The sequence below is a fragment of the Vanessa tameamea genome, chromosome Z (assembly GCF_037043105.1).
Source record: "Vanessa tameamea isolate UH-Manoa-2023 chromosome Z, ilVanTame1 primary haplotype, whole genome shotgun sequence".
NCBI lineage: Eukaryota > Metazoa > Arthropoda > Insecta > Lepidoptera > Nymphalidae > Vanessa > Vanessa tameamea.
The window spans coordinates 8,445,300-8,471,522 of NC_087341.1; the positions used below are offsets into that span (position 1 = coordinate 8,445,300).

The 26,223-nt window shown below is 28.5% G+C and overlaps 3 protein-coding genes across 4 annotated transcripts; 1 reads left to right on the top strand and 2 right to left on the bottom strand.

Annotated features, from left to right (window-relative positions):
- Window positions 1-1,723: 1,723 nt before the first annotated feature.
- LOC113404071 (zinc finger protein 248-like) lies at window positions 1,724-6,457 on the bottom strand. 2 transcript variants are annotated; one of them, XM_026644818.2, is made up of 2 exons: window positions 6,093-6,457; window positions 1,724-4,364 (listed from the first exon to the last, which is right to left on the bottom strand). In XM_026644818.2, the coding sequence occupies exon 2, from the start codon at window positions 4,300-4,302 to the stop codon at window positions 3,700-3,702; it is 603 nt and encodes a 200-aa protein (XP_026500603.1). In that variant the 5' UTR covers window positions 4,303-4,364; window positions 6,093-6,457; the 3' UTR covers window positions 1,724-3,699. The 2 variants fall into 2 exon arrangements, with proteins under 2 accessions (XP_026500603.1, XP_026500602.1); XM_026644817.2 differs by having other exon boundaries at window positions 6,097-6,450.
- Window positions 6,458-16,050: 9,593 nt separating this feature from the next.
- Window positions 16,051-21,812, top strand: LOC113404026 (gamma-soluble NSF attachment protein-like). Its single transcript, XM_026644760.2, has 8 exons — window positions 16,051-16,216; window positions 17,541-17,608; window positions 17,822-17,976; window positions 18,051-18,206; window positions 18,291-18,361; window positions 19,125-19,272; window positions 19,398-19,646; window positions 19,910-21,812. Exons 1-8 carry the CDS (start codon window positions 16,164-16,166, stop codon window positions 20,009-20,011), a joined length of 1,002 nt encoding a protein of 333 aa, XP_026500545.1. The 5' UTR covers window positions 16,051-16,163; the 3' UTR covers window positions 20,012-21,812.
- A 3-nt stretch (window positions 21,813-21,815) lies between these two features.
- LOC113404028 (uncharacterized) lies at window positions 21,816-24,589 on the bottom strand. The gene is made up of 2 exons (XM_026644762.2): window positions 24,392-24,589; window positions 21,816-24,077 (listed from the first exon to the last, which is right to left on the bottom strand). Exons 1-2 carry the CDS (start codon window positions 24,522-24,524, stop codon window positions 23,665-23,667), a joined length of 546 nt encoding a protein of 181 aa, XP_026500547.1. The 5' UTR covers window positions 24,525-24,589; the 3' UTR covers window positions 21,816-23,664.
- Window positions 24,590-26,223: the final 1,634 nt, after the last annotated feature.

The window sequence follows — 26,223 nt, forward strand, 5'->3', positions numbered from 1 at the left end:
CACGAATAGATTTGCAATGACCATCACTAATATAAAAAATGAATAAATTAAGACTGAATTCATCAAAGTAATATAAACAGTATACGCTGTGCCTTCTTCGTTGGTCTAATTTAATCCAGTGGCTAGCCAATAAGGTCTGAAGACGTGGGTTAAAATTCCATAGGCTAGTAAAAAGGTTAACAAAACTACGTTAACCTTATTTCCGTACTTAGTTATTTTATATCTTTAATTTTGTATTGTATTAATTATAAATTGTAATTTTGTGTTGTATTATCTCTATCTAAGATAAATCTTTAGATTTCGGTTGTGCTTAAACGTAAAGTATCATTCCGATTACAACCTTGCGGCACCTTTTTGTGACGCACGGAAAATCAATTTAGAAATCATACTTATGTGTCTTTTCCAATACATTCCGCTTTGCTGTTCAGGAGGAGTCCTGGATCATGTCCCTCCGATTCATTGCGGCCGTACCCTCCACTCCGATTTATTGCGGAGTCTCGCCGAAACGATTATATTAAAAAGGAAAAGTTACCTATCGTTACATCTAACAGAACGGGATTTGCCTTTTCGTATCCCATTACAAGCGCTACAACGTTAAAATACCTTTGCAAATGGTTATCCACGTTTAATTTCAGTTACAAAGTAGCACGGGTGGTGTGAGCTTTAGACATCTTTCTTTAACCGTATTTCGGCTATTTATCTCACGTCTTTTTTACACTGCAAAATAAATGCTTTAAGATGCCCGGGTGTGCGGTCAGCAAGAGTATCGGTTTCACACTTCAATGCTATACATTATACACATACAAACTTGTATGTAACTTATATGAAGAAATTATACCAAGAATTTGATTCGGTAGATATTTAACTGAATACATATTCAGAAGTCGAGTATATTATTATCAAGGGTTTCATTTTTAAAAGTAGTTCGCTGTTACGTATAAATATTTTTAATGGATGATTAAAGAAATGGTATGTTGATTATGATGATAAAAAACCGAATAACTTTGTAAAAGCTCGACCAGGAATTTGAAATCAGGAGGTCATCTTCACCCTTATATCTAGCCACTAGCAACAACGACGAAGCAGTCAAACATTGGGCTACATTCTGCGTATCATACCCGTAAAAATATTTTATCAAAGGAATAAGATTGACTGACTCAAATGTGCTTCTTCGAAAATATTTAATAAATAATAGCTCAACCTGCGACTATACATGTGTGAAATTTATGAAGCTTTACCATTAGCATACAAAACGTCACCCTCCATTTTACACCCTTTAAAAAATTAGCTTTAATGTCCTTTCCTGGGATTTGAATTATCTCCATACCAAATTTCAACTAAATCGATTCAGTGTTTTAAGCGCGAAGAGGTAACAGACAAGAGTTGCTTTCGCATTTATAATAAGTAAAGATTGAAATTTGTTTTATTGTTGTCGCGTCATTTACTGGATATAATTCAAACAAAAATTGTCATAAAGCTACTGGTAAAATCGATACAGAGTCGATACAGTCAAATGTTAATTAGGCACGTAGGTATATAGTTATTAGTTATGTTACGCTTTAGGAAACTTTTGAACCATCCAACCTTGAATCAACTATTACTAACTAGGTTTATATTCAAAGATATATATGTAAAATCTTTCATTAGGTATGTCTCTTTTATTTGTGCATACAGCACCAACGAAGCCTTTATTTTACATAGGTAAATAAATTAAAACACAGACTTCAAATTAAACACATCCATTTTAATGTAGATAAATAACTAAATACCTATTAAATAGTTATTGTTAAAACACAGCAGATATGTAATAACTACAATAAAACAAATAATCAAATTATCACAGTAATAAAAATTAACAGCAATCCCTAGATATAGCTAAGCTTATGAATAATCTTAAACAACACCATATTAACTAATAGGTATACCTACTTGAACTTTATAACAAAACCTAAACAGTAAGTTTTCAAACGATATTTGCCTTTATATAATAAAGTAGAATTATGTTAAAAAAAACATCGTTTTATGTTTTTTAGGGAGTGTTATCGATATGTGCCCTGATTTTGTAAAACAATTATTATTTGTGTTAAAAGTATCAACTGTATCTTTAGCGTATATATATATTTTATTACATTTTCTATCAACGACGTATAATGTATAAATTATTATAACATTATTATTAAATATTAAAAGTTTAAAAAAATATATGCATTTTATAATGTCATATAAGAATATATATCGGTATGTGGTTTGAAGTGCTCTTTTTGGCTAGACAATATTTTTTTATGAAATTTCATAAACATTGTATATTACTCTTATGGAATGCGTTTTCTTTTAGTCATAAAACACCGCAGTTTAATGGTAAATAGTCAGTTAGTTGTATTTACAGTTAGTTTTACGGTACGATTCGAATAATTATCGTCTTTTTAAACTGAACGCTTCTTTATAAGTAAAAATAATGTAAATGACATACTAAAGGTATTTTTATTAATAATATCTTTAAAAAAATCTGTAAGATTTTAACATTTTTGATTTGTTCCAACAATTCAAACATAAAACAAAAAAAAAACAAATATGTATATGACCAATAAATTAAAGTATTGTTCGTTGTGTGATCGAAATTCGACTTTAATCATTATTAAAACTTTGAGGGAAACATGTAAGTATGTAACATGTTTAGAATTTTTTCTACCACCCTATCCAAATATAATTTAATGTGTAACCATGTATTTACAGGAATTTAACGAAATGAAGCATTTTATTTATAGCTACTAAAACATATAAAAACGTATAATAAACTAAGTAAAATCTTAATTTTAATGTTGTTATAATAGAACACACGTGACAAATAAGGCAAAAATATATTTTTACCTCCTAAACGCATTTACTGAAACACGAAATTACAGAAGCCTATTGAAGCCAAACTCCACAACTTTCTTTGTATCTCCACAACAGGACAAACAAGCGAATAACTCTTAACAATTTAAACATTTTGCCAATTAACGAATCATTAGTACTCTTAAAAATATAAAACAGTTAGTATTAAGTAGAGAAAAAAAATGTGTATCTACATATATACTATATACATAATAATTCTAGATAGCATTTGTTTTTTTAAGTTGAATGTAATAAGTACGATATTATTTAATGAAGTACTTATTGAAAACTCATAACATGCTTAATGTGAAACTCCTATAACTAACAATTAAAAATGAATAGGCTTGTGTCATAATTTATTAATCAGTAGGTCCGTTGAACACAAATGTTTCAGAAAATATTTTAATTGATGTGCTGAATGTTAAAAAATGCAAAACATAACAATAAATACCTAAAGTCATGATACTAATACACTAATCAATAAGCAAAGCAAAACGATTAACTTAATTTGACTTAGACACATCGCATTGCGCTCAGCAGTACATACTATTTTAAACAAAGGATGCATTCGCATTTGCGCAAAATAATTCGCTTTTAAAGTCTGCAAATACTGCAATGGGATATGTCCTTACCTAATTAGGTATAATAAAACGTAGTACGAAGTCCTTGTTATCCTACAATTAAAAATAAATATAGCCAAATTATAAATATCTAGAATTATAACTAACGAATAAATAAATTTAAGAATATAAGTAAACGCATTAAAAGTAGAATCGAAATCACTGTACCCGATTTTTCTTTTATGATTGCCATTTCCGATGGTGTTTAAATTTCTGGTGCTTGTGGCTTTCGTGTGTGCGTTCTCATATGCCGCGTAATCATATCACGACGGCAGGCGGCGTAGGGACAAGCTGGACATCGATAGGGTTTCTCGCCAGTATGGGTACGCTGGTGTGTGGCTAAGTGGTCCGAGCGGGAAAATACCTGTCCGCAGGCTGAGCAAGAGTATGGCTTTACGCCGCTGTGTAAACGAGCATGTCTGGTCAGCATATCCGACCGGGCAAATCGTCGACGACATATCTCACACTCATAAGCGCGTGTCGCTTCCGGCGCCTTGTCTCTGTGCCTAGACGCAACATGTTTGGCCAGACGATCGTGAACGGCGAAAGTCTGGCCGCAAGTGTCACATGCATATCCGGATGTTTCTTTAGTCGCCGCCTTTGGAACCTCCGATTTCAAAGACAAATCGAGTGGAACATCTTCGGAGGTTTTTGAGTTATAACAAGCAGAGTCGAGCATGAGCCAATGTGGTAATGGGTAATGATTATTATTACTTATTTGCACAGCAAGTTTATCAAGAAGCCTAGACAGCCGTCGGCGTTTGCGCATATATTTCGGACTATGGGCAATGGACGCTGTTTCCGCCATACTAGTGTTGAAACCGCTGCTTCCCTCCCCGAGCCCAGCAGCTCCCAAAGTTGTATGCCAGCCTGTCGAGAAAAGAAAATATTATCATATAAAATATCCGAGGAATTAAATAAATATCGATTATTTTTTGTAGTTTATTTGTTATGAAGGATAAATTGTATTTTAAATGTCACAATATTATATTGAGGTTAATTTATGACAGTAAAAATAATACCTGACGCTATCGCAAAGATATTCGGATTTATAAAACCTTTCAGTGGGACACGACTATTACAAGACGAAATCTTAGAGTAAATAGTGAAACGGTAGTCATGTTTAAGGCAGGTGATGTTTTTTTTCATTTATTTACTTAGCGAGATGACATAACACGCGCAAACAAAGATAATATATTGCACCTTTAGCGCATCTGTTCACTCGAGTGTAATGGGCGCGACCCTTATCCTTGAAACCCCATTGGCAAGACGAAAACATTTTTTGGCCAATAGGAATTCTCCGCGGTAGCACAATAGCGATCCCCTTAAGTTTACGATACGGATTTAAGAGTTCTGGTTTTAATTTTTTCTTGAAAAGGCGTTACTAATAGCTGTACTTGAAAAGATGTCGGATAGGGTGTGAATAGTAAACTGATCTGTTACTAAGAGACCCTCTACCTTACTGTTAAATGCGTCTGGTTATAGTGAATATTAAGCGCTTATTTACAGGGTCCTATAGTACATATATATATGACGTTTACAAGACGTAAATTTAACAATGTAGGTAGTACCTATTAAATAATTTCATTTAATAAAACTATTTTCTATAACGTAATTTACGAACGTATAGAATGAAATATATTAAGCTTAAATTCTAGCATTTGTTATAATAATTTACATTCTTTAAAATTACTAACATTTGTCTTAATCTAGAGAGCAGCGGTTACGAAAAACCCGGGTACCGCGCGTTGGGATCTCCTCGCCGATTATTGTTAAATCGTGGTAGGTATGCTTAATAATGATGGACTATCGAAATTGGATTACTGATTTTTTTTTTATGACAATGTCACTCGTTTTGCTCAAGATCAGGCTGCATATTGTGGGGCTTATAAATTAGCTGATATCAACATAATTGTGCAAATGGTTTTTTGTTATGTTATATTATTATGACAATGTGGCTTATACTATAAATAAAAATATTTTTAAAAGATTGATTAATAATTATTTATCATCATCCTGTCAAACTTAAAATCGAAGAAAGTAATATAGACCAACATAAAATCTGCTCGATAAATAATTGTAATAAATTTATAGAATATTTACATTCTATGATATGCGCATACGCAATTGCGTTTAGTTGTCATTGTCACTAATCATAATAAATGGTATGGTTTTATAAAGAATCTCTTTTGTTAACTTTTATTTACATTCTTTGTATTTCCTTTATATAAATATCACGTTTTAAAATGGTATTAATATCAAAAGTAGGTGAAGTAAATTTGAACTTTAGAACAATTTGAAATATTATGTTGACTATCAGTTTGTCTAATAAATAAATAAACTTCTGTTAATATTAAAACCTTTTGCTACAGCTATATAGATATATGTCAATATAAAATAAAATATGTTTATATTTAATTATTTATATATATTTAGTTAGGTACAACCTACTGATTTGGATTATTAATTATTAATAATAAAAAAATACTCGTATTATATTTTATTGTCAACAATTTTCCAGTAGTACAATCTATTTCTACTATGCCTAGTTTACTAGTATTACTAGATAGGTAATTATAGAGATAAAAGTATATGAACATACATGTTTTACATTATCCAGACCGGTAATGTTGGAACTTGAATCAATCACTGCCGAGTGTACATTTCACATACAAGGTCTCTCGAAATTTAACACATGAGGTGTTTTTTATCTATTGCATTTTATATTTTGAAGATGCACTTAGAATCACGAGAATTGTGTTGCGTACAGTGAACGGTACGTAAGGTCGGCGGGTCGGGCGTGCGACCGTCGACCGGTCCCGCCGCCCCCGCACCTTGCATGGAAACATTGGACATTCACACACGAAACGTCGATGCTCTTATATGCACACTAGACACGTTCATCACACAATACGCATCGCGAGCAACTGACAAGCGGAGCGCCCGCGCCGCCTTCACTCCAGTCTCCAGTTCTCCACCTGCCGAGTGCGGCACATTTGCCTATTCGCAAAAATGTTACATTGCGGCGGACGGCATACGCACAGTCATTAAATACGTATGCGAAATATAATCAATAAAATAAAATAGTATGAAAGTAAGCTTAAAATAAACTGATAAGTACCTACTCTTTCCATAAGACAGAAAATCTTCCAATATAGCGTTCTATGAGTTGTTGATTCAATTTACCGTACTATTCATAAAGATACTAAGAAATGCAACGTCCCCACCACGTCACTTAAATAAGCGCTTATTAACTTCAACTTCTACAGAATTCAATTATCTACTTATATTGACTTCGATCAATAAATATAATTTGCATGAATAAGGTGTGTTTGCGATATTTTTACAATAAATATAAGGTTTTACTTACAATGTCACCTGAGAATATATGAAATCTTACTACATTTAAGGCAGCGGGTAAATTAGTAATGGGCAATGGTTTTGTTTTCGGCTGTTATCAGATGTTTATGCTCATAAGAAAAATGAAACAATAATTGTAGGAAGTCAATTTTATGTAAAATTGGGATTCGTAGTAGATACCTACCAACAGGATAATAAATAAATGTTATAATTATTATTTTATGTAGTAATTTGTTAATCAGTCCCTTATTAAGTATAACAAGTGCTCAGATGCAAGCTGTTTTCCTTCTCGCCAAATATGACTTTAATGGTTTAATTCCGGCGGTCCAAGACTTGACCATTATCGGCTAGGCAACCAAATACGCGTTTTACCCGGGCTATTTGCACCCCCCGGACTTTGGATTAAGACGATCATGGTGTTAATTCATACATAATCTTAAGTTTTGTTTAATTTGCCGAATTATCTGTTTATTGAAAATACCAATCAACAAAGTTAAAATAAGAACAAGATTTGAATCTTTAAGATATTTTCTATCTTTAGGCCCAGTAGAAATTTGGTAAGGCCATACGATAATAATAAAGCGTGCATACGTAAATAAAATAAATGATAATATTTAGGTTTTAAAGCTTATCTCGAATTTCATAGTAATATAAAAAGAAAATATATAATTTAAAAATATTTTTCCGGAAAATGTTCTCGTTGAAGATGTTTTAAGTTAAGCTTATTGTTTTAGCTTTAAAAGCTTTATTTATACAGTTATATTTATCTGTATAAATAAAGCTTTATTAGGTAGTATAGATGAGAATGTTTTTATGGAATAATAATAACATTTTTTGATGCGATATTTCCAGAACAGCTAACAAACAACCTAAGAAGTTCACTTCGTAATTGCTGTGATGTATAAAATGTGAATGATTTGTATATTACAATATTATGTATATGGAAGGTATATTGAATACACTATTATTTTAGTTTTAATAGTACCCTTGATAAACTAAATAACGAATAGGTAGCAGCTACATATCCAATGATCTGAAATGAATGATAAAAATGTTTTGTACAAAGTAATTTGTGAGCGACGTACCTATCTATTTTTATATTTCTTGTATCATTCGAAAATACGTGTTCTATTATTTTTATAATTTAATATTACAACTATTTTAAAACGTATTTTGAATTTAAAAGATGCATTTTATCGGAACTTGTTAGTACATGTTTTTTAAGGTACCAAAAGCATAGAAACCTATTGCTACGCCCCGTCGCGTCGCCACTTGGCAGTTTATATGCCACAGAGTTCATGTAGCTTCAGGACCCTGATAGCTAGCCAGTTATCTTCACATATTACCTATAGCCGTAGCCACTTTCATGATACAAGTATCACATAATTATATAATAATAAATAAGTCTAGACCTAATGACTAAGACGGAACCCTTTGTGCACAAGTCCGGCTCTTATTTGACTGGTTTATTTATTTTAGAAATTGCACATTTCAAATCATTTCTTGAATTGTGAGTAGTACGTTTTTGAGTTATAATTACAAAATAATGTTAAGTTCTTAACAAAACGTTACGATAATTATAATTATCATAACGATAATTATAAAAACAACAATTAATTATATATTTATAAAAAAACAAAAAAAAACAGCAAAATTAGAAATGAAATAATAAATAAAGTAAATTTCTTTTCCAATGTAAACAAAATATTACCTGACATATTTAAACTCCCAATATCTGCTTTTTGTGAATCAATAAACGCTTGCATTTTCCTTCTGATACGTTGCAATAATACTAAACTTTAACTTAAAAACACGCACTAAACATAACTACTCGTACATAGACTTAAAAAAAAAAAAAAAGAAGCGGTGATGTCGCACGCGCGATGTCTTCTTAACGAATGAGTCCCGTTATATGAAATCAGTGCTAGGGTAGAAAAATAATAAGGCCAAGTTTTATTATTGTGTAATGAAGTCTGTAAGAAGGGTCCGAGCTTTAAGCAGATGGAGGGTTGGCGTGAGAAACGGGGGCGGCTCACGACTCTAGCAGCTGTCTTGGCTCGTGGGTGTCTTAGCATAGTTCTGATAAGTGATGGGTGATCTATAAACTGTTTGACACAATATTACGCCTACTGATGACCTCGCATGTTTTGTTTCAAAAACACGTTGTCAGGTGAAATTGCGAGCATAGGAACGCTGATTGAGATTAGCAGGCATTTTTATATAAAATATAACTGAAAATGCTATGCTTAAATTTATTTATTTTAAAATAAAATATGATAAAATCAATAAAAACAAATCGGGAAATTTTCTTAGGATTTTTTATTGACTAGTTGAATATCTTATCACAGAAAATCTTATGCGGTACCTAATAATATAAGTTTTAAAATATATTATTTAACAATAACTTTATAGTTTATTTTACTATCTTCAAACTTCAGGTCTTATCAATATAAATCGCATTATAAATTATTGATAATATTGGTATTTTATATCTGAAAATAAAGATTCTAATATTTTTGTTAAAGGAGATGTAAAATTTTCGCCACCCTTTTTTATTGAAATACATTCTAAATATAAAGTTGGAAACTTTAATAATATGTACTTTGCCTACGCATTTCAGTTTGGTTGTATAACAAGGACGGCGATTTAAATTTAGCCATTGAATTAATTAATAAAGGTCATTTATTAATTCTAAAGCTGCCGATGCTATTAACTTTATGTTTACTCATGATCAGCACTTGTTATCAAATCAAGGATTAAGTGTACCTATATGTTAAGTTGTATAAATATTGAACTAGAAACAAAAAAAAAGTCAGAAACAAAAATAATTTAATTAAAAAAGGCATAAAACTTCAATAAGTTTATCGATTCGGCCTATTATTTTTTGTGTACCGTTAACTAGATTTTCACGGATTTCGATATTTTCGTCTTACATACATACTATATACATTACATACGTCGGTACAAAATAATTATGTGAATAGACCCTCCATATTGTGTTGCTTATGCATTTTGTTTATACATATAGACACAATAATTACTATATTTGTCTATGCAAATTTTGGATAATATTCATAAAATAAAAGTAAATTTTGGGGTATTTTAGTATTTATTCAAGCAAAATTATGGGTTATATTCGTATCATTGCCTTATATTTTAATTCAAAGTAATGGTTTTGACTTCAGTGTTTCTCATCTTCGTAAGAAGCTCGACTCTCAATTCACCTTTGCAGTAATTCATATGAATGTCGACAGGCATATCCAAATTCTTGTAATAATAATTACTTTGTTGCATAGCAGTTTGAAAACACACAAACCCAATTTTAATATTGAAGTAAAAACTTTTATAGCACTTAATACCAATTTAAGTGCCCTTTTATGTATATTGTCTAAATATATGTTATTTTTTATTCTATTGCATAAAACAATAAAATTACATTAACAAGCTATAGTCGCACTTAGTACATTAAAAAAAAAATGCAAACCTATAGTCTATTCAAATGGAAGTAGGAAAAAAGATAATCAAACCTTAGATTTACGTATTTCATGCGATTTGCTAATATCTCAGCTAGGTATATTGTGCACTACGTAGGGTTTATGACTAATATAATATATTGAATTATAATATAACACTATTAAACTTAACTACTTATTACCACTTTAATTTTATTTACAAAATTCCGATAGCACTTTGGTCTGTTGTTGTTTATTTATTTTTGTTTTTTCTTCTTTTTTTTATATATATATATATATACTACATATATATACTTCTGGATATTATTAGCTTATTTTAATATATCATTGACTTAAGTATCTATCTGCTAAAATAATTTCATTTCTACTAATTACATTTAAAAACTATAGTATATTTGTTAAAGACGCGTCTGTTCTGTTACTAGGCAAATAACTAAAGTAGGTATTGATGGTAGCGAGATTTACCAAATTGAATACCAAATAAATTGTCGTAGATATTTTTATCATCGCGATAAGACTGATTAGGTACTTAATTCAAAAATGTATATGTCTCGGTGTACTAAAGTAAATGATGCTCATGCTGGTTAATTAAATGAAAAATTTTGCTTTATATATCTAGATTAGTGAGATGCATTACAATGCCTCTTTTTTGTACGCAATAATCGGAAATAAGTAGAACAAAACCTAATGTAACTTCGCATTGAGGATAGGTAAGTACTATGCCAGAACTTATACGCAACTCCCAATAACTACCAACTATCTGGATTTTTGTTTGCGAGAACAAGCATTTACTGCAATCTAATATTAGTTATACTTCCTAAAAGCAAATGATAAATCTGTAAAGTTATCTCGAATATACAAACTTAAACATTTGTATCTTGACTTATTCAAACAATGAAATAGTTATAACTGAGATTAACTACGTACTAATTTATACAAGCATAAAGCCGTGGGAATGTTACCCCTATACTCTTGCAAATCGCCCTCCGCCTGCTAAAAGTAAATCCTAGGTACTGAGGGGAAAGATTTCTCACGATTCACACCTGCGTTGACGCTAGCGCCCTCCGCCTTACGGTATTATAATAAAGGTTATACTGGTCAGCTTTTACAGTTATTCTTTCAAGTGCTTCTCATTGATTCTCTTTGGGGCTAGTGATACTTTTGGAACATTCATTTAATATGGTTGGGGATAAAATTACCGTTTTACGCAATATATCATTGACGTTAAGTCGAATCGCATCGAATTATTTTAAATCACCCTAGCGATTCTTAATTACCTATGATAGTAATCTTTAAGTCTTTAGTTCGTTTCTAGATATTTAATAAATGGAATTTTACGTTTTTGTTATTATTTATAGATTAATTATTTAGCATTAGTGTAACAGTAAAGCTGTTTCGCGTGAATACTTAGTATGAATATTACTTATTTCTGTATGAAAATTAATTACTCTTATGATTAATTTGTGGTTTGTTTTATATATTTATTTAATATACTAAGTTATATATCTGCTTAAATTATGTGAGTTTATATAGCCTTTTCATTAATTAGTTATTTATAAAGTTAGATACATATACTTATTTCAATACAGTAGGTATTTTATTATTTCTATTTCTATATTTTTTGCTGTTCTTACATTAAAAAAAACATATTTATTTCTGTCTTCTTTATGTACCTAGAACATACATGATTATTATATTACCAACTAGGTAGTAGTTTTATGGTTTCTTAAAATCCTGCACTAAAATAAAAATACCTATTCTTTTTTTGAAAGTCAAATAGAAAGTATCGATACATAAAATGAACAAGATTACGCAAGTAAGTCGCAAATAAAAAATTATCTATAAAACAATAATAAATAATATTTAATAGATATAATAATATAGATGTTAACTGTGCTATTATCAATATACAGGGTTATTGGTAATTCGACGTATTTCGTACGTTAGGAGGTGATAGGGGTGATTATTTGCGATAATTTTAACCCCCATATGCATAATGCAAAATTGAACCATTTTTGAGTTATAACGTTTTTTTCAAAATAAGTCAGAAATGCAACTTCAAAAATTTATTTTAAAAAAAAGTATCAATTAACATCTATTTTTTTCTTCTGATTTATAAAAACGAATAAACACTGGGTATTTTTCAATATTAAAACAATAATTATCGGTCCAAATTTAAAAATGCGAGACGGAAAAAGATATTATTTCACCTTTTTTTTGGTTTTTTTTCCTACAAAATTGCCTTGAAAACAAAAAAAATCGTCATGAAACTTGTCTTGCAAAATATTTTAAAAACATAACTGTTTTATCAGCTCTCCAAAAATGTATAACAAATAGGAACTTATTTCAAAACAACCGAAATAAAATGACCACAAAGAACGCTGGTGGAAATTCGTATTCGAACAAAACTTAAATAAAACATATTCAATTATTCATATTCTAAAAACTTAAATAAAATATATTCAATTATTCATATTCTACGCGAGCAAAGCCGCGGGTAACAGCTAGTACTAGATATATGTCTAGATAGGTTAGTTTTTTATTCGGTTTACTAGTCGTCTTCGGTTTTGGACTTCACTTCCACTTACCATCAAAAAAATTAAATTAAAACATTGAAATAAGCTTTACAGCAGATTGGAAAATTATATTCTTTAATCAAGAAAGTCTTGACATATAAATTTGGTTTGTCTGAGCTGTCTTCTTTGTCAATGTGAAATCAGTGATGACAAAAAGAGACCAGTGTTCAACGGAACATCTGCTAGACGTTTATAAATTAATAGATATAATAATATAGATGTTCACTGGGCTAATATATATAAGTATCTAGATACTTTAAACCATAGCAAATACCAGTAGTTGTATGCCTATACCATTGGTATTTTTTATGTAAATATAATTTGTGAGTTTACTATCGTGTTTGGTTAACGTGCTATCCCGTAAATAATAGTGAACATTTTATAATATTAAATAAAGCAATATAAATCTGGCTAAACTAAGGTCTGTGTCTGTCTTTCAGTTATAATGTTAACATATGTATAATGTATACTCATCTTGTCTGGTTTAAGATGTCTAATCCTAACGAACTACTATCCTAGTATAAATATAATTTATAAATATTAAAAATATAACAAGGTTAAGTACCTATACATATTTTTGTATGATAATTAAAGAGCCAATTATGCGATTTCTGTAATTTCCTGGCCTGCCTGAAATTAGCTAGGTTTTGAAACTTGTCATAGTGTGTTTAAAAAATAAAATATTTGTTTGTGAAATAATGTTTAAAAAATTAAATATTTGCGAGCCATATATAATCGTAAATACTTAAAAAGGCTCTATTAAATCATGAGGTAAGGTCCCTCTTACAGTCCAACAATTCCTACTTACTGGACCAAATTGGAGAACATCAGCGAATTGTTACTAGAAACGAATAGATTATCCAATAAAGATCGACTATCTTACTATAAGAATTCCTTTATTATCTGAAGTTACAGAAACCTAAAACACAAAGAAAATTTACATTATATTGATTAATGTAACTACTTTGTTCATTAATATGTAGGTACAAACATAAAAATAAAAACTTATAAGCGTTAAAAAATATAAAAATAGGTCATAATCTGATTTGACACAAACTGATATATATTTGCATCATCGTGCGTAGTGTGAACTTAATGTGATTTTATACGTCTTGATTTAAACATAAGCGATTTATATGAAAAAAAAACACTGTGTATTTAAAACAATAATTAAAATTCTGTGGTATAGAAGTGTACAAAAACATAGGTTTTATTTGTACACTAGGATAAAATAAGAATATTTCAATATTTCGGTTTACTAAAGATAAAAGACGACACGATAATTAATATTTTAATTTAATTATATCGTCAGCGGAAATTATGTTAAAGCGCCAAAAGTAAGTAAACCTCAATTGACTCCTATGATATCGATAATAATTTAGGAAATAGGTATAGTCGCAATTTTTTTTAAAAGCGAATACCACATCGAAACTTCGTACTTCTTTAAAATAAAATAGTATAATTTATTTTCTTTTCCCGGGATTATACAAGTAAATGCGAAGGCTTAGAAATAAACAAAGTGAAATAAACATAGAGTAAAATCAATAGTTAAAGAAGTAATCTTTGATAAAGTTGATTTATTCAGATGCAATGTATTTTTAACTTAAACATTTATTGGTATAATTATTTAGTCCTCTCAATAGAGAAAGTACGGAATAAACAAGAGAGCTAATCAAAAATAAAATCAGGAAACCTTTAAGATGGCCGACGGTTGGGCAAGTCTACTTTTAAAAGTAACAAATATTTAGTGTGATAATATCTTAACGAAGTATCTCTAATGAAATTATTATTTAACATATTTACTAAGTACATACTTTAATAATTAATTATTGAAGTTTGTACTTAATAAATAATAGTATGTGAAATAATAATTGATTAGACAAAAATATTAAATCGACTATAAACATAAACACAAAAAAATTAAGGTAAAATTTTGTTACTTATTGACGTCATAGAAATGCAGCAATCGTAGTAACAATAACGGCACAAATAAAAAGTAATGATGAATGAATATTACACTTGGTCTTTTTGATACAAATAATAACCAAGACCGATCCCACGATCCGTTATTCAATTTTCTTTTCAATCTTACCCTCGGCATCGCGTCTTATGCGTGGGGTTGAGCGGCGGGGGATCAAGGGTACGCGCGCATTCTCACGTGGAAATGTTGCTATTGTTATTACCTACATAAATTATAAACACAAAATTTACTATATTTATACAATGTTAAAAAAATACAAACTTTTTTTATATCATCATTGCAATATAAGATTGTTAACATTTAGGCCTTAATACAATTAAAATGAAAAATACTGTTATTGCACTTCATATATATTATAATTTAAAACAAATATGTTTAATGTTAATAAAGTAATAAATACTATAACATAAAGTATTTAACAGTGATCGAAATGATCTGAATAGTGAATACTTAAATGCTCACAGACTGTTCGCCAGACAATTATTTTCGTCCACAATTCTAAACTCGTCTACTTTCTTATTAAGCTTCTACGTGCAATGCAATGCAGCTAGAATTAGAATAAGCTATTTACGCACCACTTAATATTATTTTATTTTGTTAACCTGTTACTTATTTTTATTATACATTTAAATATTTTATATAAATATTCATAAATACAATTGTTTATTGTTTTATTAGAATATATTTTAATTCAATAGAGATATTTTTTTATAACAGATATTTTAGTTACTTTATACTTTCAAGGTTCCTCGAAGGTAAAATATAAAAAATATTTGAACAAAATATATAATCAAATAATATATTTTCGTTACGTTCTCCTTTTTTTTTCTAATAATAAGGAATGTTAGATAATTAAATTAAAAATGTTTTGAATAATGTTTTTTATTATAATGTTAATATTGATTTCAGACTTGAAGTACATGTTCAATTTAACAAATTAGTCAAATTAATAACATATACAATAACCAACACAATAAATATATTTGGGTACATAATTAAATATTTTTATCTCTAAATATATGTTCTAAAAAAATATGTAAAATGAATTATAATATAAATATTAAATAAAAAAATATAACCAAAGTGTTATGTAAGTTAAATATGACTTATCTCTTTGGCTGTATGCTTAAGGTGCGTGCATCTGTAGACAATATCGTATGAAAAAAACTAGTGTCATAATAACTTGCAGTCTTTGAATAATCTTAGTTATTGATTTTCGAAGAAAGTAACTTTTCCATAGTTATTTGAATCTACACTGTAAAAAAAGATTTAAATCATAATGTCTGCGAAACTCCATGAAGCTCAAGAGCATTGCAAGACAGCAGAAAAATTGTAAGTCGAATAATATTTATTAGTCATACTAAATTTACACCTTAGTATTTTGTGAATTTAATTATTTTAATACTTCGTTAACAAATATTAAGATAAATTAAATTGAGAAATACATGAATATTTCGAATAAATACATATATATTTTAAATTTGATAACTGGCTTAAAATCCATGTTTTATATTCAATTATTGACAAAAATGTGCTATGTAAAATTTTGATAATTTATACACAATAAAAGATATAAAAAAATAGACTAATCAGAATGAAGTTTAGGTCATCAACATTTTATGTTTATATATTCTGGTGCTTATTATTGAAAAAAAACATATATGGGTAGTAGTGTTAGTTAAAAAAACATGAATATCTATAAAATATAATTACCTGTCATCTAATTATTAATTAATTTCGAAAACTTTATTGTAGAAATTGTAATTAGAAGCATCAAACTACAGTAAGTTAGTTTGCTTCCTAGTATAAGATTTTTTATTTATCAAATGACAAGTAAAAATGAAGTTTGTACTCAGTTTGTTGTCTCTTCTAATTCACTAAGCAATGAGATCATGATGATATTATATAGTTTTTATTGTGAATAGTTATGAAAAAGTTCATTTTATGAAACTCATGTAGATTCACACTAATAAGTAAAAAATAATATAGTGGCTATAAATACTTAAGAATTTGTCATATTAAAATAAAACATTATGACAAATATTTATTACAATTTTAACATAAACTTAATACCATGTAAATACACACTTTATAAAACATAGTGAAAACATGACAGGTGTTTCATTTATATGTGCAACTTTGTTTGAGATCATGTTGTGCTGTAATTGAAAATATTGTGAGAAAATTTGAATTCACATAGGGGTAACCATCTGAGATATTATTAAGCTCCATAACCGTAACTGAAACCTATAAAAAAAGTATTTATTATAATTTTGTTTTTGCAAAGTATTACACTTAAAGAGAGTAGCTAATTGTGTTTTAAAGCTATTTGTTTTTTTCTGTCATTATATCTAAAACTCAAATTGATATCTTGTAATTTATTCCTTTAACAATTTTTAAATAATCTTATATACGTAACTAAATCTATATAATTTCTTATCCATAACTGTACCTGAAACTGGTAAAATATTTTTCATATATCCATATCCAGATCTGAAATTACATATTATAACCCATCCTAAAGGCATTTGAGAGGTGTCAGCTACTTTTAATTAAATATCAAAATAGTACAATAATAATTTATTGAGTTGTTTATATAAAATGATGTTAAAACATAAATTTACTTAAATTAATGTGATAATTTTACTTTATTTAGTTTGAAGACGTCTCTGCTGAAGTGGAAACCTGATTTTGATTCTGCAGCTGATGAGTACAGTCAGGCAGGTTAGTGTTTTAGGGACAACTAAAGATATTTATGAGAATATGTCTTGATATATTGGTTTAAGTTAATAGTAAAAAATGAAAATTGCAATATTTATGATTATAGAATTAATAACTATATCATTTTACTATAAGTAGAGGTTCACAAGAAATCCAGATTAAAAAAAAGGTAGATGTCTTTGAATAAGTAAATCTATTCCTTTTGTTTTATTATAGCCCAATGCTTTCGTATTGCCCGAGATTTGAAAAGCTCAAAAGAATGCTATTTAAAAGCTTCTGAATTATATAAGAAGAATCGCTCATTCTTCCATGCTGGTAAAGCAATTGAGAATGCTATTATAGTGAGCAAGGAGTTGACCATGCCTGAAGAGGTAAATTAGATTTATAATTTCTTTACAATTAAGTTTCAATCTATGATCAAGGTAATCACCATTTTCTTTTTTAGTTATATTCGCTTGGCTGTGAATCTAGCAGTCTTTATCAGCAACATGGATCTGGTGACTCTGGGGCAAATATTTTGGATAAAGTTGCTAAAATCATTGAAGAGAATTCACCTGACTTGGCAGTGAAACTGTATCAGCAAGCTGCTGATGTTTCTTCGGTAAAAGATTTTTTTTTTATAAAATAGTAACACAATTGGCACAAATATGGGTATTTTTATCTATCAACTTTTTATTTGTTGTAGGCTGAAAGCAGTCAGCACCAGGGTTCGGAATATATCAGCAAGGCTTCAAGGATCTTAGTCAAACTCCAGAGGTCTATATAATCTTATTCTATTATATTTTGCAATTAATAGGCTGTTTGACTGATATAGATATATATATCATGATGATATATATATGTATATAGATGATGCCCACGTAAACCCGGGAACTTATTTGAAAAGCCTTTTCGCAGAACTGTTTTGGGGAACAATTTACCTGTGTCGCAATTATGTAAAATTATAAACGATTATAAATGCTTGGACCTATTCAGAGATTCGTTGCCAAAGTTTCGTAAAAATGTAAAAAACTATATTATAAATAAATAATTATATGTAACAATTTGATATGTTTGGTAGATTCTGTTTATTTGTTTAATTTCATAGGATCATAGAATTGTTGTTTTTATGTATAACTATCTCACACTTATTTTCGCATGCGGTATACACCTTAAAAGGTAATGCATTTAGCAATAAGAACTTTGTAACTTAGCATAATTATTACTTTAACAGTGTAATTACCACTGGTGAATCTTAATAAATAAATAAATAAAATAAAATAAAAAATATTTTGCACATCATTATAGTACACACCATATAACTCAGTACTAAATGGTCCTGGTGTATGAACATCTAAACCAATTATCAGATCTCCATCACAATTGGTTTTTCTGCACAAACAGGACAAATTCTGCTAGGTTTTGCTGGTTAACATATATATACAATATCTCAAAGCTTATGATGTACAATATTTGCTATATAAACATTGTTATTTTATGCAAGTTTTCATTGATCATTTATTACTTATATTTCAAACAGGTATGATGAAGCTGTAGACAGCCTGCGTCATGAAATTGGTTTCCACCAAGAGTCTGGTAATATCAATGCAATCGGGAGGTTAACTGTTGCTATTGTTCTCGTCCAATTGGCAAGAGGTGATGCTGTTGCTGCTGAAAAAGCATATAAAGTGAGTGATTACTTGTGTATGTATTATATATTTATATGTATTTTTACAAATTACTATTGAGTATTGCAGTATTTTTTAAATAAGTAGTATTTATATGAAATAAATTAATAAGCAATTTACAATAGGAATGGGGTAACAACTGTGAAGTTCCTGAGATACAAACACTTGAACAATTGTTGCAAGCCTATGATGAAGAAGATCGGGACTCTGCCAAGAAAGCACTCTCCTCACCTTTTATTCGCAGCATGGATGTGGAGTATGCTAGACTTGCAAGTACAATACCTCTTCCAGAAGGTTTGGAACCAGTTCCAAAAGCTAGTGTAAGAGAGAATGCAGCTCCATCATATGTAAGCCAAAATGCAGCATATATGGAGGTGAGTTTATATATATCCACAATTCTCCTTTATTCTGAGATGCTCTCCCTACAAGTCTTTTCTAAAGAATATTTATACTGAGTGCGAGTAAGAGTTTTGTCAAATTGTTATTATAATATTTATTTTAATGATAAATAATGTCCAGATTATTTTGTTTTATTTTGTAGCTTTTGAATTTTGTGAAATGTAAACAGAAAGTTGTGTAAATATAATGAAAGTGTCATGTTAATTAATAAACTAAATTGACTTTTATGTACTTTCAGCAGGATGATAATGACGAAGGAAAATCTCAAGACACCAGTTTTAATACATCTGCAATTGACAATACAGAAAGAAAACATGATGACGAAGATGAGTTGTGTTAAATATGCTTCAGATAATGAGTAGCTTGTTCTACTACTATTACTTCTCTCATCTTTTTGAAATTTCAACTTTGAGCATAGATATGTTAGTAAGCTATTATATCATTAAAAAGAAATATAAAGTAAAATAGTAACAATGTATTAATCCATTTAGGTAATTGCGATATAAATATATATACTATATTGGAATGGCAAAATATCTGAAAATAAAACAAACCCTTAAGATTTACACATTTCATGGAAATAACTCAGCGCTAAGCACTGTCAAAGTTCTTCATAAATATATCTACTACTTATATCAATTTTAATTTTATTTCCAAAGACAACAACATTGCTGAGATTTGCCATTTTCCATAATGATTTCCATAGATTATTTTATATCTTGACCAACAATATACAATGCCAAGACGAAATTGTTAATTTATTTACAATATTTTGCCATTGGAATAGGCAATACATTTTTACAAAATATATTGACGAAATTACTATGCTGTTTTTGCTTAAAGTCCGTCGTGTGTATATGTACATACAGCAGTCCGTAATATGAATATAATATATATCGATTTGAATGTAATTTTGTTGGAACGAAATGTAATTGTCATCTTGTTTCGTACATGATAATATTTCATGAAATTCTTATGATGCGAAATGAGTTATTGACTTAACTTAATAAACATATTGCTAAGCTAACAAATTATTGCACACTGATAGTCTTATGATTATTATAGTGTTAAATGAAAAGAGTTACATAAAGGTTATCGTACTTTTATTTTTATGATTGTTATGAATAAAATGTTAAAGCTATATTTTTTATTGCTGTTATAAATTACATATGTATATTTGAATATGTTAGGAATCATAGTCATAATATTAACAGCATCCATAGCAGTAGTTTCCAGAGTTAAAGTAAGAAAATTGATATCATAACTTGAATACTGATATTGTATAAATATTACCTATCTAATATACACACATGTTAATTAATATACACACTTCATATTCCATATTTAAATTTTATGAAATTATTTATTTTAATAAATGAATGATAACATTTTCGTAAATATTTTTGTTTAGATCATAAATAAGTGTTATTAATCGAATAAAAAGCAATACCTATGAATAACATATTAGTAATATTATATCTCATACGTAAAAAGGTATAGAATGTATGTTACGAAATCGATGCATGTTCGACTGCACTGACCTTAAATGATCTCGAGTAGACTGAATCTGAAGACGTAGTGCGGACAGGATTACTAGGTAGATCGACGACCTTGGTGGGTTCGTGATTAATCATCATGGAATCCTTTGCACAGCAGTGGACGTCCTTCGGCTGAGATTATAATATTATAGATTATTAATGCAAGTTTTAATTAATAAAGTTTGGCTTGCATTTTAAGATAAATATGTACGTCAATAATATTATATTAGGCTAGTATGAGTATTGGATATTTTTAATTCTTTTTGACGAATCAATTTTAATGTTTCTTTTAGCATTGGGTTCAATATAGTTTCAAAGTGGTTCAATTTTATTGTTACTGAATTATAAATATACATATATATATACCAATATCAGCAAGATTAGTAATTCCGCTATTTAAGAATTATAATTATAAAATTCCTATGTGAGTTTAAATAGTACTTCAATTTTTCCTTATCTAGCGTTGGTATACGCCATTTTTATGCGGGCTAACGTGAATTATGTATTTAGAAATACGCACTATAAATGTCAATTTAGTAAATATTTAATAGAAAAGCTGCTTCTGTTTTGAGATTGAAATAAATGTATGTTACAACAAAAAAACAGTTGTTTTAATTAATTTATTTAATATTATTGGTATATTTATTTATTATAAAAGTCTCTTATAAACGATGAAAACATAATATTACATAATATTTAAACTTTAATTTCAGATTTAAGAAAAAAACTACTTTTAATAATCAATAATAAAAAAAAAAAAATTAAGTTTTACGAAATTATAAAATCTTTAGTACAACTTATTATGATAAAATTTTTATGCATTACACTTTACTATTTGATTTTGTTAATCATTTATTAAAATCTAAACAGTAAAAATATTTTTTGCTTCATCCACCTTTTTTCTTCATAAGTAAAAAACATAACATATATAATCGAAGATTTTACAATTGTTGTAAAGTTTGTGATTTTGGAAAATACTATGAGATCTTAACATTCGATAAAAATACTTGAAATAATTTCAATAATGAAAAAAAGATGACTAACAAATCATGTATACATTAATATTTTATTGATGTAAAAAAATTGCTTGTGATTTTAAAACACCAATAAAATTAATTGTGCTGAATAATTTAAAACTACATTACAATATTATTAATAGCTACAATATATTTGTATTTATTTCAAATATCAACACTGAATATGATTAAATTGTAACTCAGTAAAGTTTTAAAGAACTATTTCATTTAAACACAATAATAAAGTAATTGTATGCATAGACTAGACTGTTTTCAGTTCTCAATATATTGGTTTTCGAGTATTTATTGTGAGTTTGATACCAAGGTATCTGAAAAAACAAATTCTATAGATATCACATCATATTTATAAATATCATCTACAAGTCTTAGTAACTTACTGATATATTATACACAATAAGCAAATTTATTAATAATAAAAACTTAATCAAAAGCAATTTGCTTTTATAGTAGTCTCAATATCAATTGTGATAATCTTGTTATGAAAACTGATAACATGGTTTAATTCAGTATGCCGCATTTGACTAATAATAAAAATGTATGAATGTTTGACAATATATTATGTTTATCTTGGTTTGCTAAAAATAATTACAGCCTTAACGAAATTAAGATTAACGGAATGCAGCGGCCCACATTGAATAAAGACTTTGTAAAATCCCAAGAATCCCTTTAGTACTTTGCATGAAACAAATGTCTCCACCAAATTTTAAGGTCATGTAGTTGAAGCTGTACATGTAAAAGACAGTCAGTCAGAATATTACATTTCAAATAAGTACACAATAACATACAATAAAAATAATAATTAAAAAAACTTTCTTTTATGTATAAATGTTGTTTAATCAGCTTAACAAAATAAAGCTTTATATTGTTCACTGTCACCCTAAACAAAAGTAAGTTATAAAATTTTGTATATGGAGTCACAATTATTAATATCAGGTGTTGAGTATTTGAAAAAATACAGGCATTTGTAGATTTGTACCAATTACATCCAGATGCTTTGTTTCAAGTAATCTCAAGAAGAGAAAGTATGGTTCATTAAAACCAAAAGTTCTCCTTATATTTAAAAGTACAATAATTATAAAATACTTTCTATTCTAATTATTATATCCTCAATGTTAATAATATTAAATTATACTAAAAACTGTAGACTAAACATTATATTGATTATTTTTACAAGTATAACAAAGAACTAGAGCATATAGTGATAGCATGAGATTTTATAGTTTAGTGAAGATTCATAAACATAAATATTATTACTTATGAGCTAAATATCATTAAAGAATTTTAGTCACAACATTCAACTTCATACCATTATTTCAGGTGACATTTATGTCAGAAGTCCATTATACATTAAACAATATAATACATTTTATTATATATTGATTCAGATTGTATTTCAGTTCTGAGATCAATAAATTAGTTTATGATTGGAGATTCTTATGACTAAACATGGAGTGAATATATGGCGGTACCATCGGAGGGACAGAGGAAGTTGACTCTGGTACTTGATCTTTTTCCTTGTTATTTTTCGTTTTTCGGAACTGAAAGCCATTTTTACGGAGTATCTTTCTTAATGTTTCTCTTGAACCTTTGAAGTTGATTTCATCTTTTAAGATTTGTAACAGCTTGTTTATTGTGGGCACCTCCTTTTTAAATGCATAAAACTCATGAATTTTGCGTCGTATTACTTGCAAATCATACTCATCAACTTCAATTTTTCCCTTTGTGCGTACCCTTTTTTTGGGTGTCTTTTTTAAAGTCTCAGGGTCTAATAAACCTTGTTCAATCAGTCTTGCTTCCTTGACTATGTTTAAAACAGTTCGCTCTGACACGCCTAAAAAAAAAATATTTTATTTTGAATAAGCGAATAGTACGATGAAATCTTATTTTACCGAAGTATTAATATGAACCTTATTCTGTATCCAATAATGTCTGTACATATAAAATAATATAAAGGTTTTAAAAAAGAACAAAATGTCTTTTCGGTAGTCGCACGCCCATGTAAATATATTATAATAGTCATTCATTATTTCATTAGGTATGAATGAGAAGTGTAATTCATTAATATTTAGCATATTTTGCATCATCCAGTAAAATTTTCCAGGGATAAAAATATTTAAAATATAGAACTATAATTATAATACTAACCTGTGGCTGCGGATACTCGTACGTAGACTTTACTAAGCGGTATTATGGGTACTTGCATCCGTTTTTCTTCATCCATAAATTCCTTAACTTTTAAAATTATTTCACGCACTTCACTTGTTATATTTTTCGGCATATTGTTGTTTAAAATTTCAAACAAACAAATTAAATGGCCGCCTTGTTTGCTTGCAGTTTGTCAAATTGTCACTGCTTTTACTTTTAAATCCGAAGGCAAAAGCACAAAAATTGTAGTCGTGAAATATATAGTTGGGTAAAAAAAATAAGTTAATATACGATAGTGCAAATTTATTGAAAAAAGAAAATTATATTAATATATAATTCTATTATTTTATTTTTGTATAAAATAATTGAATATTATGTTTATTATATATTTGGATGTGTGTAACCAGCCTTAAGCAGTGTGGCCATTGTAAATATTACTTACAAGATGCAAGTAATAAGTGGTACAGAAATAAAAATCAAAAGCGGGCATCTATGAAATCAAGATGTATAAATAATAGATCATTGTTTAAGAACTCGAAAAAGATTTATTATTAAACTAAGAAACGAGATAAATTAGGTAGGTATATACAATTTCAAGGCATTTATTAAAGATGAACAAATATGAGGCTAGTCTACCTAAACAAGAACTACGCTGCGTAGCGTAGGCCATGACCGGTAGGTCGCACTGGTTGAAGAGCTTCGTCTTCAGGCACTGGATTATTGGCGACGTGAAGATTCGACGTAATTTTTCAAACGCTGCCCAGCTTCCCTTCCCCCTCGAAGTTGTTTTTACCTAACAGCATAGTTTGCCCGAGGTATACGTACTTTTGAACAACTTCGAGAGATATAGCGTTCACATAGATCGCAGGTTCTTAAAAGGAACGGAATTCAAAAAGCTTTTTCAGCTTTAGTAGTGTTTGAGTTTCTCCAGCTTTCAGAAGCTCTGTAGTAATTACGTTCTCATCGAGGGCTTTTGTAGGTATTTATATTAAAATAAATATTTTTTTGTCAAACGCGTCTCCCATTTTCTTGATTAATGTATTTGTACTCGAGCGAAGCCGAGGCATTAGAACTAGTATATTTATTTAAATCGTATTGTTTAAATAAGATATTATCTAATATTATAATATTATCTAACCTTAAATGGTAAAAGTAAGATAAATCTATTAACGACTACTTTTTCATAATTGTTAAACGTTGCAGCAGAAATGATTCGTTTCTAATAATTTGGTTAAACAAATCTTCTCAAAGGGAGAAGAGGTTTAGTACAGCAATAGGACATTTATAATTTGTTATCTTACTTTCTTTTTTTTTAAATTGTTATAAAAAAATATTGTAAAACGTAATATTTTACTTTTTTTCTCTTAAAATGGCAGTAGGCTGTGAGTTAAGGGATTACAAAATATTATGGCTGAATATATGTTACAGTGACAGATAATTATATATCTTAAACTAAATTACAAATAAAAAAATCAGCTAGTTAGTTGACGGTTATATATATATTATTTAAACCGTCGACCGTCGTGCATGCATATATGAATTTTTACATATGCGAAGATACTTTATAAATATACATACCTGCTTTATATAGTATTACACTAACTAAATAATGAATTATTAAAAACTAATAAAAAAGAAGTTTATAATGTATTTAATATGTCTGGTTGAAAATAATTTACTAATATTACTTACTATATAACCTAGTAAATTTATATTGTTCTTTCTAATAATTATAATTGGGATAATTCTAATTAAAACTAAAACGTTTAATTGTAAAATACAGATTAACAATTTATGACGGTTTTCTTAGTTAGATTCAATAATTAGTGTAA

Coding starts and splice junctions, on each gene's coding strand:
- LOC113404071 (XM_026644818.2), bottom strand. CDS start 4,302: ATGGCGGAAACAGCGTCCATTGCCCATAGTCCGAAATATATGCGCAAA.
- LOC113404026 (XM_026644760.2), top strand. CDS start 16,164: ATGTCTGCGAAACTCCATGAAGCTCAAGAGCATTGCAAGACAGCAGAA. Junction 17,977..18,050: donor AGTTGACCATGCCTGAAGAG/GTAAATTAGATT, acceptor TTTCTTTTTTAG/TTATATTCGCTTGGCTGTGA. Junction 19,273..19,397: donor CTGCTGAAAAAGCATATAAA/GTGAGTGATTAC, acceptor AATTTACAATAG/GAATGGGGTAACAACTGTGA.
- LOC113404028 (XM_026644762.2), bottom strand. CDS start 24,524: ATGCCGAAAAATATAACAAGTGAAGTGCGTGAAATAATTTTAAAAGTT. Junction 24,078..24,391: donor ACGAGTATCCGCAGCCACAG/GTTAGTATTATA, acceptor TTTTTTTTTTAG/GCGTGTCAGAGCGAACTGTT.